This window comes from Polypterus senegalus, chromosome 11 (assembly GCF_016835505.1).
Source record: "Polypterus senegalus isolate Bchr_013 chromosome 11, ASM1683550v1, whole genome shotgun sequence".
Taxonomy (NCBI): domain Eukaryota; kingdom Metazoa; phylum Chordata; class Cladistia; order Polypteriformes; family Polypteridae; genus Polypterus; species Polypterus senegalus.
The window spans coordinates 112,580,858-112,596,323 of record NC_053164.1 but is presented as its reverse complement, the minus strand read 5'-3'; the positions used below and the strand labels follow the sequence as shown (position 1 = coordinate 112,596,323).

At 36.4% G+C, this 15,466-nt stretch overlaps 1 protein-coding gene across 1 annotated transcript in view; it reads right to left on the bottom strand.

Annotated features, from left to right (window-relative positions):
* LOC120539439 (synapsin-3-like) overlaps positions 1-15,466 on the bottom strand; it is an 842,044-nt gene that overhangs the window by 409,328 nt on the left and 417,250 nt on the right. The window contains exon 6 of the mRNA XM_039769493.1: positions 11,471-11,560. Coding sequence (XP_039625427.1) covers positions 11,471-11,560 — 90 coding nt within the window. The remainder of the gene's footprint in view (positions 1-11,470; positions 11,561-15,466) is intronic.

Genomic DNA, 15,466 nt, shown 5'->3' with positions numbered 1-15,466 from the left:
CACTGAGGTCACATTATATGCAAGAATATAATAAACTTCCAGATCAGTAATGCTTGCACATGTGGTGTTGCTTATAACAGAGCTAACATATTGAACTGTAGGTGAACAATTTCAATGAAAGTACACTAAATAAAATATTAATGGTTTAAATACAAAATTACTTGTTTATTCATTTATTAACCTATTTATATAGTGCATATACAAAAGTTAAACAATATTTTATTTTAAGAGACTTAATAATAATTAATTTTGAAAAGGAAATTAACAAAGACATTAACCAGACAAAACAGACTGACAACTGAAATATTGTTAATTCCATATTCCTTTGCTTTTTATGAGCATTTGTATGGTGAACTTCCCATACTGGCTAAATGATTTTTCCATATTAAAATCAGGACTACTTGTAAATCAAAATGCCGAAGTAGGCAAGGTCCCAAAGGTTACACATTCCGTGCCTGTAAATACACACACAGACAGAAATAGTTTACTTCTACTACAAGACTCCAAAAACTGGTAACACAAGGAAAGAAAAAAATATGTTAATATACAGCTAGTGGGTAATGTAGAAGAGACAAACAAAATTATAATTTCTAAATATAAAAATAGATTTTATGGAATATGCAGAGTCATAGAACTGAGGCCTATTGCCTGGTATTTTACAATGTACCCTCCATTCATCCTCCTTCTTGCAAACAGTTACATAGTTGTCATGTCTCTTTGTTGTTCTGAACAAGGAGTAATTAAATAAGATTTAACAATTTATTTTAAAATACAAAAAAACTGCAGAGGCCTCAAACCTTACATACTTCTGCTTAAAACTGAAGCCATATCTAGCCAGCACTGTGGTGTTATAGATATGGTGTTAGACGTAAAATAAATAAGCCAAAGAATCCAAACTGATGTATAGGCATTTAAAAATGATTATTTATTTGTTATAAATAACAAAACTAAAATTAGTCCTCATTTGACAGCAGTAAACACTGTATAAATGCATATTAAAGGAAAGAGAATGAAGGTTGGATGCAATATCACCAAGCAAGTATCTGGTCTCCACGTTGGTGATTTGATAAAATTTTTCATTGCTAAAAAAGGAAAAATGAAGAAAAAAAATAAATAAATGAAAAAAACAAACAATTCAGATAACTGCTTTTTATTATGGAGCACTTTGATTTCAAACATTTTTGCAAAAAAAAAAAAAAATGTTCCAGTCCCATTCCAAAATCTTTATCTTCACTAATTGTTGAGTATACGGTGCATGGTTGTTAATATTGAAAAGTATACATTTAAGTAGCCTTCAGGCTAAAAAGAGAAACAGTATTTAGAGGAAAGAAAGTTCCCACAAAACTGCTTTTTTCAAAATTAAAAATAGTTTTAAGATTCAGGATTGCAATTTCAACAGACACAGACCCAGCTGTACTTAGATATCAAGGAAGACATGGTCAAACCACATCCATGCCTAAAATATGTAACTGCCCGGAGATATCTTCTGCAGAAACTATTAAAATATGCAAATGTATCCTGATTTTAAATTCACCTCAGGGAAATGTATCTTCACCATACAATTACACCAATAATACAGTCAATGTGACAGCTAATTTACAAATTTTTAATATTAAGGGATTAATTACCCACATAAACCCGGTGAATTTCTTGGCATTTGACACTGGACAATCACTCATCTTCTGTTCTGCTTGCTTTTTCCTGCACACATTTCTTACTTCATGTACTTGTTGTTTTATGACATTGTGTATAAATAAGCAAATGATGCATGCTCTGTTTTTCAATGGAAACCATGTAAAGGACAATTTGCTACACTTTTCATTTCAAATACCTTCCACCGACGTCCAACACAGAATATGCTTATTCAACTTTGTTCCACGAATATTTTCATGCTGACTGACTCAACAGAGACTGCCTTTCAACAGTATTTGGAATGGCATAAAACAAGGCCGCACTGCCATCTTGTAATCCTCTGGCAAGTCTAAAAATGCTACAGCTCAAAAGGTCTGGATGCAGTTAATCAAAATGTAACCAGTAGAAGACAACAAAACATTATATAAAACATAACAAAAGAGTCCCCTTTAAATATAGGCAGCTAAAAATGACAAGCAATAATTAATACATTCTTTCTTTTTAAAGCAATGAAGTCTTAACTAACTCTTTTTGTGTTCAGTGTTTTTGTTTTTGCTGTTCATTCATACTGTATATTCATAAATTCATTAATTCAATAGAGATTCTTCTATACTATTCATATCCCTGAAGTGTAAGGACAAATCAAACACTTACAGAAAAAAACTTTTACCAGATTTTTTAACACAAGTTATCCACCTTGATCATCAAACTGAGGTATTATTTTTTTTAATATTTAATCCATGTTAGGACAAGATCACTACATTTTTTAAGAAACAAATATCTAGCAAAATCTCATCCTCTAATCTTACCTCAAAGCAAGCCTTACTGTTGTTTCTATGTTCAGAGTTGAGAATACATTAATGCAGATAAAGGGACAGACAAGAATTGTTGACTTGAAAACTTATTTGAACAGTGAAGAGTAAGCCGAAATGAAACCTCCATTCTCGTTCTGTTGGGCCAGACTTGTTACATGTCAATATAATGTTGATTTTATAATACCAAAATTGCCCTGTCATACAATTCACCTCTTCCAATTATATAGTGATATCCCAAAATTGTGATACAAACTTTGAATATGCAGTTTATAAGCAGAGGTTTAGAAAAGATGTTGAAAACAAACTTTAACTGATAACAAACGGAATTTTAATCACATAACTGGTATTATCAAGTCTGGAATGCAGTGAACTGTAAAAGTATGATCTATTCCATGGGGAATTCCTTGAATATACACTAGTTTATTGGATGCAGACCAGCTGTTGCAGGCAACTCCCCAGACACTCACAGTAACAGTGCAAGGGGCTGAGATTTGCTGTTTAGAACAGATGGATAACTCAATAATCATAACACGCACGGAACCTGTCTTACTGCAGCATTGCTTGTCAGGAATGCAGTATATGCACTAGACGCAAAAGATTACCCAGCACACTAATAAATAATACAAAAAAGTCAAGTCAGCAAAATGTATGTAGGTTCATTTTGAAACTACAGGCAAAGACCTTTTAATGTTGGAATGAGTAATGAGTAAGTTTGGTGAGTACTCTCTTCATACCTAATATTTCTCAGGAGTGTGATCTTATTCAACTACTGTCAATGGCAGTTTTCTCTCCTATTATACAGTATATTTTACCATGTGTTTATTTAGTTAATGCTGCTATCAAATGGAAATAGTTTTAATTAATTTATATCATAAGGAGCCACAGTCTTTCTAGGTAGCACTGGACACATGCCATTAACCAATCCTGGACCAGACACTTGTTCACTGCAGTGCTCACAAACATGCACACCCTCACTTACACAGGCCAATTTAAAATTGCCAGTTAACCTAAAGTGCATTCCTCTGATGGAAAAGAGATATGAGGCATAAAAGGATCATCCAGGGGAAATTCCATGCACACAATGTAAGACTCTATATTGTTTGCCAACATTTACTCTCCTGTTTAAACTTATATTTGGCTCCAGAATTCCATAAATCAAACTTGGAGTTTTTTATTTTATTTTAATACAGACTGGTATAAACTTTGCAACACTTTTAAAATACATTTCCATTTACAGTATAAAACATAAAAAATAAATATTTATAAATCACTTCCTTTTATAATACAGTTCCTTTAAATGAGTTGTCACTTTATTAGATACAACTAAAAGTAAGTTGATTCCACACTGACTCATAAAACAGTTCAACTTTATCAGGATATAGCCACAACAAAGTGTCAAAACTGCCAGACAAAAACCCTGGCCAATATCAACTGTAACTGTTTCATAGTTATTATGAATTAGATGGCAGTGGATATCAACTCCAGGTTGTTCTATCTCATTCCATGTACAGTGCATCCGGAAAGTATTCACAACGCATCACTTTTTCCACATTTTGTTATGTTAGAGCCTTATTCCAAAATGGATTCAATTCATTTTTTTTCCTCAGAATTCTACACACAACACCCTATAATGACAATGTTAAAAAAGTTTACTTGAGATTTTTGCAAATTTATTAAAAATAAAAAAACTGAGAAATCACATGTACATAAGTATTCACAGCCTTTGCCATGAAGCTCAAAATTGAGCACAGGTGCATCCTGTTTCCCCTGATTATCCTTGAGATGTTTTTGCAGCTTAATTGGAGTCCACCTGTGGTAAATTCAGTTGATTGGACATGATTTGGAAAGGCACACACCTGTCTACAGAAGGCCCCACAGTTGACAGTTCATGTCAGAGAACAAACCAAGCATGAAGTCAAAGGAATTGTCTGTAGACCTCCGAGACAGGATTGTCTCGAGGCACAAATCTTGGGAAGGTTATAGAACAATTTCTGCTGCTTTGAAGGTCCCAATGAGCACAGTGGCCTCCATCATCCGTAAGTGGAAGAAGTTCGAAAGCACCAGGACTCTTCCTAGAGCTGGCCGTCCATCTAAACTGAGCAATCGGGGGAGAAGGGCCTTAGTCAGGGAGGTGACCAAGAACCCAATGGTCACTCTGTCAGAGCTCCAGAGGTCCTCTGTGGAGAGAGGAGAACCTTCCAGAAGGACAGCCATCTCTGCAGCAATCCACCAATCAGGCCTGTATGGTAGAGTGGCCAGACGGAAGCCACTCCTTAGTAAAAGGCATATGGCAGCCCGCCTGGAGTTTGCCAAAAGGCACCTGAAGGACTCAGTGACCATGTGAAACAAAATTCTCTGGTCTGATGAGACAAAGGTTAAACACTTTGGTGTGAATGCCAGGCGTCATGTTTGGAGGAAACCAGGCACCGCTCATCACCAGGCCAATACCATCCCTACAGTGAAGCATGGTGGTGGCAGCATCATGCTGTGGGGATGTTTTTCAGCGGCAGGAACTGGGAGACTAGTCAGGATAAAGGAAAAGATGACTGCACCAATGTATAGAGACATCCTGGATGAAAACCTGCTCCAGAACGCTCTTGACCTCAGACTGGGGCGACGGTTCATCTTGCAGCAGGACAACGACCCTAAGCACACAGCCAAGATATCAAAGGAGTGACTTCAGGACAACTCTGTGAATGTCCTTGAGTGGCCCAGCCAGAGCCCAGACTTGAATCCGATTGAACATCTCTGGAGAGATCTTAAAATGGCTGTGCACTGATGCTTCCCATCCAACCTGATGGAGCTTGAGAGGTGCTGCAAAGAGGAATGGGTGAAACTGGCCAAGGATAGGTGTGCCAAGCTTGTGGCATCTCATTCAAAAAGACTTGAGGCTGTAATTGCTGCCAAAGGTGCATCAACAAAGTATTGAGCAAAGGCTGTGAATATTTATGTACATGTGATTTCTCAGTTTTTTATTTTTAATAAATTTGCAAAAACCTCAAGTAAACTTTTTTCATATTGTCGTTATGGGGTGTTGTGTGTAGAATTCTGAGGAAAAAAATGAATTTAATCCATTTTGGAATAAGGCTGTAACATAACAAAATGTGGAAAAAGTGATGCGCTGTGAATACTTTCCGGATGCACTGTATGTCACTGTTCAAAGCCAGCTAAATATTTACACTTGCTTATTTTCCACTAAACTGCACATACAGGTAATCTATTTATAACTGCCAAAATTGCATTCAGTGTACATGTGATGTTGTGCATCTAAAAAAGTGGATTCTCTTTTGATTTAGCAATCTGTGCAGTCTTTGTCACTGTGAAATCTGTTAAGTGTGTCATAACGAATTAATTATAAGGTGCATTTTGCTAACCATATAAGAGAACAAGCAGTACACCAAGTATAACAATCATATATAAGACAAATATACAAATCTGATACATTGTTAATTATATAAGCAACTGACTACACACAAACACGCAGGAAAAACTAAGAAAGGTATTGAACACAAAGTTCAAATCAAATTACCTGCAAATTTCCTGAGGTTCCTGACACACAGTATGTCTTGAACCCCCTTGTCTACTATTTGGGGAGGCAAGCCTACTTAACCACCTGCAAGTACAACAAAAGCACATCCTTCCTCAGTTTCCATGTTCTATATTTCTATAAGAAAAACCTTGTCTTCTCTTATTACCAATAAGGTTTCACCCTCAGCTCTCCAGCAGACTGCAGATGAACTCTCTCTGGTTTCAGGCAGCTTTAATTCCCCTAAATTCAAGGGGCAATTGGCATACAAGGGCATTACTCCATCTAATCTGATGTCCCTGTAGCCATGAGCCTTCATTAGTGTTAAATGACTATGTTTTTCAGATAGCTTCTATGCTGCATATAGGACAACATGGTCACAACTGTTCACACTGGGGAACTTTCTATCAGCCCAGAGGTGATCCTGTCAACTGCCAGACTTCCATGTTGCCTGTCTGTCTCCCACTGTAAACAAAATCCTGACCCCACCTTCTAGCAGTATTCCAGCCCCCTGGTCCCCTCCCTCTCTAAGCACACAGTGAGGAAACTCTCTTAAATACGCTGTCAAGATTAATTCTGCATTTGCATGATGTTTATGATGGGAGGGCATGGAAAACAATAAGAATGCTGACAAAGAACTTAGGATGCCTCAAAGCATGTCCAGCTTTATTTTGACAAGAGGACAAGAAATCTGCCAAGGAAGCCCTGCCCAAGAAGGTCCATGAAATAAAATGGAATAAAACATGTCACTTAAGGCTTCAGGAGAAATGTTGACTGCTTCAAGTGATCCTGGGACAATATAAAAGTAAGTGGGACCGGAAAGGTGGTAGTTAACCACTAGGGTTTGCTTGGAGAGGAATTCCTCCAGAAATTACAATAGGCATCACTTTCAAAAAGGACCCTAACCCTGTTTACAAGAGAGCAAAAACTATCCTGTTTTAAGTACAGACCTTATTTTGTGAGTGGACTGACTTTTCTGATATTTATTCAGATAAAGCAAGAAGACCCATTAGGTCAGTGGAAATAAAGACTAATCCATATAGCTTAAACTGTTGCCTAGTCTCTCAAAGTCTACCAAATACTGTAATACAAATCCCAAGTGGCTGGGATATAGAATTTTCTGAGGTTGTGGTCATCTCAGGTCTGTATAGCACTCATCCCACTCACACTCTGATTTAAACACATTTGTCTATTTGTCTTGTGAGGCCTTCTAGTGGTCCCTCTTTTTCCAAGCTGATGTAAACTCTTTCTCTTCCTTTTTGAAAATTACTCTCTGTCTCTCTTCTTGGGGGTTTCCTATTGGACCTTTCCTGTCTTTTGCCATACTCGAAGAGTCCTTGCTCCTAGCAACCACTTGCCCGCCAATAATAGAGTAATTGATCTTAGGAACAATCTAGAACAAATGGTTTGGAATGTATTAAACAATAAATAGGGGTTGTAGATTGACATTTTGTGCATATACCTTTTGAAGTACTAAAATAGATCCTTGCTTTTATCCTTTCCTTTCCTTAGTTAGTAACTAAGGCAATTAAAAGTAAAAAAGTGTCACAGAGTAAATAATAAAAGTCAGAGAGGAAGCAGCACTCAGCACTGAACTGCTCACTCCTGATTCTATGGCACCAGGACCAATTCTGATCAGCGGAGTGAGTGAGAGAGAGAGAGTGAGACTTTTGATAAACACAAAGGCTTATACTTAAAAGAAATACATGGCCTTCTTATTTAAAAACACAGACAACTGTCTCCAAGTTCACATTTTGTCCACAATATGCTTGTGTTTTCAACCAATGAAAACAAATACTTTTGAAAATGCTCTCCAAAGCCAGAAACTTATGGAAATGGCGATGTAACATTTCAAGGCCGAAAATGATGACTTCTGAACATGCAGACTCCATCATACTCTGGTTGGTTGGTGCTCATTACTTGGTTCTTTCCTGATTGGATCCTACTCATTACAATATCTCCTTCCCTGATTGGTCACTCTTCACAAAAAATAAACATATTCCAAAATAGTGGGTATAAATGAGTTGCTATCCATGGCGCTTGTTGTGTTGCTTATCTATATCACCTAAATTGTGCTTAGTGTGATTTTTAGAAATCATGGTCAAGTAACTACTCACAATGTATGATAAAGAAGCCAGTTGCATATATGTTCAAAAAGGACAAGGACATTCGGTGCATTTGGCATTCCACAGCGTTGGTGCTCAGACTATATGTGCTTAGTGCACACTCACTAAGGTTGCTGCACAATGAATGTTAGGAAATTTGATGGCAAAATCAGAAAATTGGCTAGTGAGACTGCTCACATTACAAGACAGCCGAATTAAATTTCTGACATGACAGAAATTCTTCCTATCGTGTGACAGTTCAATCGTGAGATACAATTGATTATCACAACTGCTCTCTTATTGAAAATAAAAAGCTAAAATTCAAGACGATATGAGTTTTAAAATCAGAAAATTAGTCAGTGACTACAAATCAGGATTACGTCACATGTGTCTTTGGTCATTTTAGCATGGATGAGAATACTTTTGTGAACAATGTGAAAATGCTAGTGTGGACAGAGATTGTTTCTGTTTAAAAACAATGTCTTGCTGCAACCTATAGTGAATATAAAGGCTTCTGCTCTTAATGATAACAGTGATAACAGCTTTGTCTTGCCAAAAACAAAGACTGACCGTTAACATTTCAAGGTCAGGAAAATTTGATTTACAGTGATAGTACATTGACACGGGATGGGCTTAAAAGATTAGCTACAATTTCCATGGCCTGCATTACCAAGAAATTTGCATTGGTGTGTGTATCCAAACTGTCATTAAGGCTAAGAAATATGTTACATAGCTCACTCAAAAAGTGTAGAAAGAGAAAGCCCAATAGAACTATGATACTTACTTTGTGTTTATGACCAGAAACTGCCTGTTGGTTTTAAAGTTACAAATTTAAGAGGAGGCAAAATTGTGTTTTCCTTAAGCAGCAGAATGGCATGTGGTGGTGTAATAGTAATAATAAAGACAGAACCTTGTGTGTCTAACTACTGTCTACCAGAATATTCTTTACCAGAAAATATTTTACATATACTGTAAGTATAAATTAAACTGCTGAATTTATGAGTTGACTGTTGAAGAATTTTATACTTAAATTTGATCGTTCTTTCAGTGTTTTGACAGCTTATTGACATCAAATGATTTCCATGTTTTCCAGCACTTAAATGGGCACTTGAGCAATAACATTTTATTAAGGTGGAAAGAGGAGAAAGATGCAGACTTGATGGCATGCTCGAAGAAAATGATTATGCCAAAATGCTGTACGTCTATCAATTAATAAATAAAACAGTTCTGGCCTCTATGAATAAATGTAGATTGTTCTGTGATTTTAGCTTATATTGGAACAAGGGTTCAATCTTACACTTCTATAAAGACAATATAAAAAAGAAATGAAATTCTTATTGAGTTTCACTTATATAGTTCATGGACCAGCTTTCCGTTTCACTAAACTTTGTCCCTGGACTAAAAAACTCACTTAAAGCCTCTTTTGGCCCTTTAAGACTCAGGAAAGATACTGCTCATCCAAAAAAAAAATCTGGCTGGCTTTTTATAATTTCCTGAACTTTTTATTATTTTTGTGCTGTATTCAAAGCATTTCCTGAAAGCAAACCTGTCCTGGCATCAGTGAGGGCATGCATGACCATCACTATTGCATAGCACACTCACACTGTATGTACAGATGAGTTTACAGTGACCAATGACCGTGTCCAACAATTCTTTTAGCTACTGCTGCTTCTGAACCAAAAGCAAAATAATTTGCACCACTCCAGCACAGATCATGAAAAACAATTATCACTATGTCATGTCAAAATCAGTACTGTACTAAAGAACTCTAGCAAGAAGGAAAAAATTAACTTAATAAAATATTTCTGTTCATACTTGCGTACAGAATATTAATAAGTAATTAGGCTTCTTCTACATGGAAACCAATGTCGAATTATTCAATACATCTAGGTTGATGTTACATTAATGATTTCCTTTCACAAGGTTATAAAATGGATTATGATGCAACATGTACACAGTTTAAATTAATGCTGACTTAGCAATTTCATAACGAGCCATGCATTCTCATTGTGACAATTTACTGATTTGCACCATTCAAGTCCTTACAGTTCATATCTAACATTAAAATGATTCATTATCATTATTCAGAATAATTATAGAAATCTACTGAATGTAGCATGACTAAAAATCAGAGTAAGGGATAATAACTGAAAATATATTGCAAGTGTCCAGAAACATTTCTTTTCACTTTAATTCAACTACATTTTATTTAATCACAAAATGTTTTAACTTTTGTGATACTGCACAAATGTTAATTAACTATTATATTTTGTATCATGAGCAATCCAATTAAACAACTTAAACAAAAAAAAATTTCTTAGCTACTTTAAGCAAAAGATTAAACCACATCATCAATGAATCCCAGTACATTTAAAAAAGTAAATATGTCACAAACATACAAAGTATCTCTGCTCAGAGTAAAACTCCCCTCTCACCCACCTGACCCCCTTGAGACTGTAACAGCAGTGGGACTTGAACTCAGGGCCAAGGTTTATAGAAAAACCATCTAAGATACATGCACTAAAACTGAACTCCTTTGGTGCAACAGTTAAACAGGCTGCTGTTTGTAAAGGCAACAGCAAGCTCCTTCTCCTTCCTGAGCCTTACTCATCTCATTATACTAACAAGTCCCCTGAACATATCCAGGTCATAGCACTAATTATCTTGATTTGGGAACTCACACAGTGCAACACACCCATCTTAGCCACTCATTCTCCCTGTGATGGCAACTCAGGCGCGTGACTTCTGAATTACAAATCAGCCATGTCAGCTGCTGTTCCAAAAGTGCTGTTCCTTAGCATAAGTAGATGATCCATGGACTCAAGTTCAAAACTCACTGCACCTGCTTTCTCAGGGAGGATGAGAGGCTAAGTGCCTCTATGTCTGTAATCAGTCAAAAATCATGAGGTCATTATTGTCACATGGACAGAGTACAGAGACATTTTTACATGGATGTATCCTCTCTCAGAAACTACTTTTCTGGGAGATGGTAACCCATGATTAAACTTTGTTGGGTCACTACAAAATAATTTTGCCATCAGAAAGGGGCAGACGGTAGCACTTATTGACAATTAATGGCTGCCCATAAAGGGACAGAAATATGCTGTGTAGTACAATTCCACCACTATACTAAAATCAACACAGAACATGATGAGAAAATTATCTCTATGGTAACTGTAACATATGTATTTGCCCAAAATACTTTATTTAAAAAGTTTCACTTGCCAGTGCATGGAAATAACTCCCAACACTTAAAATTACTACACCGACCAAAAAACAAATGAGGTTCCATTGAAACACTTTCAGTAAACGAGAACAGTCTAAGGACGAAAGGCAAGACAGTTAATTTAGTGATATTTCAACAAAGCTAACTCTAGAGAAGAAGTACTCACCATCTCTTTGTGATTAGGGTAGAAAGTTTGTTCTGTCAAAGGAAATTTCTCTGGACCCAGTGTTTGGAAGATTTTAATCAGCTGGGAAAACTGGAAGACACAAGAAACAACTGTTCAAATATTCATTCCACTGTGCTTTTTATATATTACTAGCAGAATACCCGCGCTTCGCAGCGGAGAAGTAGTGTTTTAAAGAAGGTACGAAAAAGAAAAGGAAAAATTTTAAAAATAACGTAACATGAATGTTAATGTAATTGTTTTGTCATTGATATGAGTGTTGTTCTCATATCTATCTATCTATCTATGTTGTTCTCATATCTATCTATCTATATATATATCTCTATCTATCTATATATATATACCTCTATCTATCTATCTATATATATATATATATATCTATATATATATATATATATCTATATATATATATATATATCTATATATCTATATATATATCTATATATATATATATATATATATATATATATATATATATATATATATATATATATATATAGCAAAATACCAGCTTGCAGCGAAGTAGTGTGTTAAAGAAGGAAAGAGAAAGAAAAGGAAACATTTTGAAAATAACGTAACATGATTATCAATGTAATTGTTTTGTCACTTATGAGTGTCGCTGTGATATATATATATATATATATAGCAAAATACCCGCGCTTCGCAGAGATGTCATGTGTTAAAGAAGTTATGAAAAAGAAAAGGAAACATTTTAAAAATAATGTAACATGATTGTCAAAGTAATTGTTTTGTGTATTTGGTGGCAGCGTCACAAAGTTATTTTCGGTAGCTGCATCAGAAAATGTACCACGACGTCTGACACGCCTCCTTTTTACTGTTTTCTCACAGCTTGGATTGCTGCTGTCATATATATATATATACACACACACATACACACATACATACATATATATATAATACTAGCAAAATACCCGCGCTTCGCAGCGGAGAAGTAGTGTGTTAAAGAAGCAATGAAAAGAAAAGGAAACATTTTGAAAATAACGTAACCTGATTGTCAATGTAATTGTTTTGTCACTGTTGTGAGTGATGAGTGTTGTTGTCATATATATATATATTTACACACACACACATAAACATATATATATATACATATATACACACACACATATATAAACATATATATACATATACATACATATCTACATATATACACACACAGCTATTTCGTATCAGTGCAATACGCTGTTTGTTAAAACGGTTGACTCCCGCTCTTACGTGCAATAACAAATCAAATCATTCAGTTGTCTTTGCTCACATGTCATTTTAGAGCTGGACGCCTGGCATCTTTTTTTGGCCACAGGTTCGTTTCTGTTTGGTGTGAGGTTCTGTGTTGTGGAGATTCTCAGGATGGATTGCAGGTGCTCATCAGTGAGGCAACTCCTGTGTGCTGTTTTGTTAGTCTTTATCACTGAGAAGAGCTTCTCACACAGATATGTGCTACCAAACATGCAAAAGGTTCGAGCCGCATGTAGACGGACTTTTTTTGTTCATCAAAGTCACCAAAGCGCCGTGCAAACTCAGTGCGCAGTCGCGCTCAGTTTATCAGCAAAGTGCGATTTGGGAACACCGTAGTGACGACTTGGTTTAACAGTACTTGGCAACAGGGAAAAGTGGGGCAAGGTGAACTGGTGCATTTGTGTCTCCCATAAAAGCAGCTTCACTTGAAATCACTTTGTGATTGTGCACGGGTTAAAACGTCCGCTGAAGTGTCAGATTCTTATTTAATTATGCTGTTTTCTGTATCTTCTGAATTGCATTGAGGTTACAATGATGCAAGGCAGCTGAAGCGCTGCATTATGGGATCTGTAGTTTATTGTGTTACCAGCGCTTCATATACCCGGGCTTTAATAACAATAATACAGTATATAAAATGATCTAAAATGATATAATTACACGCCGGGCCGGATGTGGCCCGCGGCCCTTGAGTTTCACACATATGGACTAAATAGAACTTGAAAAGATATGTTTTTTCAAATGTGATCGCAATTCAGATAGAGTTGACACGCACTACAGCCTGCATGCCTCAATGAGTCATCCTCCCCTTGCCCTTACTTTTTTACCGTTCATCTAATGAATACACTGAGTATGGCTTTACCAAAACAATCATTGATGGCAAATAAAGTATCCATTATTCGAGTATGTAGAGCGGGATATATATATATACATATATATATATATATATACCCGCGTATCGCAGCGGAGAAGTAGTGTGTTAAAAAAGGTAGAAAAAGAAAAGGGAACATTTTAAAAATAACGTAACATGACTGTCAATATACAGTATTTGTTTTGTGAGTGTTACTGAGTGTTGCTGTCATCAAGGATTTGATTATCATTATTTCTTTCAATCAGGTTCGTATTTGTAGGATGTGTTGTGTTCAAGTTACATTCCGTGTTTGTCAATCGTTGTAAAGATGACAGGTTTCATTCATCGATTCGTTTCTTACTGCATCAATAAACAGCTCGTCTTCTTCTTTATCTGAGACCTGACACACTGCATGCACAGGTTTTTTTACACTGTCTTCCTTTAGCGGGACATTAACTTTTTCCACCGTGTGCTTTGTTTCCGCAGTAGCTGGATTTATGAATATGCTTATCAGGCGCTTCATATTTTTGCTGCCTTTTCAATTGTGTAATTCGGTTTTGTTCAGCTCTTTGGACCTGTTGCCTTTTATCTGTGCACTCGCGCCAGTTCCGTGAGCCGCTCGGTGTACATGCATCGAAGGTTCCCAGCTGTGCTGGTGCCATCTCGTGCTATGTCCGTGGCTGTATTTAATGTTACCTTAGTCCTGGCATTTAAAACTTTCTCTCGCAGTTTCGCTGAGTTTGTGTCAAACACCACCCTGACCATCTCATCTTCCTCTCCATAAGCACAGTCCTTCACCCGTGAATATTTACCCGTGGCAGTTTGCTATTGGATTGCCGCTGACGGACGGCTTATATGGGCAGGCACTAAATTACAAACGCCAGCGCAGCCTGTCTATGAACTTAATTTAAAGTGTAGGTTTACATCGTGCTTTGTTTCAGTAGCAGAACTCATGAATATGGTTGTATATGTCACTCGCTCGCTTCTTATTGTTTCGCTGCCTTCTCAATTATATAATGCATGTTTTCTTCAGCTTTTGAGGTCTTCCTGGTTTTCTATGTACTGCGTGATTACGTGGGAGGCGTGATGATGTCACACGAAACTCCGCCCAGCGCGTTGAAGCTCATCTCCATTACAGTAAATGGAGAAAAACTGCTTCCAGTTATGACCATTACGCGTAGAATTTCGATATAAAACCTGCCCAACCTTTGTAAGGAAGCTGTAAGGAATGAACCTGCCAAATTTCAGCCTTCCACCCACACGGGAAGTTGGAGAATTAGTGATGAGTCAGTGAGTGAGTCAGTGAGTCAGTGAGTGAGGGCTTTGCCTTTTATTAGTATAGATACATATATATATATACACATACATATCTTCATATCTACATATCTATATACATATCTACACACACAAATTATATATGTGTGTATGTATGTATGTATGTATGTATGTGTGTGTGTGTGTGTGTGTATATATATATAATCTAGATAGGGGTGTGTGTGTATATATATATATATATATATATATATATATACATATACTTGTGTGTATGTTTGTATGTGTCTATATGTGTGTGTATAGCTTTGGTCACTGAGTGCAAGGGAAAAATAATGAAATATAGTCTATAAGTTATTAAACAGTAAAACATTAACGTTTTAAGAAGTACAGGTACATTGAGCACTACTGGACTGGTTGTGGGTAAACTACATTTTAAAGACTGTGTAACAAAACAGGTAAGTAACTAACAGCAGCTAAAATGTATATGGATCATCTCTCGGTAGTAGATCCCTTTTGAAAGCGCTACACGACGGCTGTGGTATAGAAATTACATTTTCTATGTGAGCGTTCAAATTTGTGCCTCTGGTAATGTGCCTTAC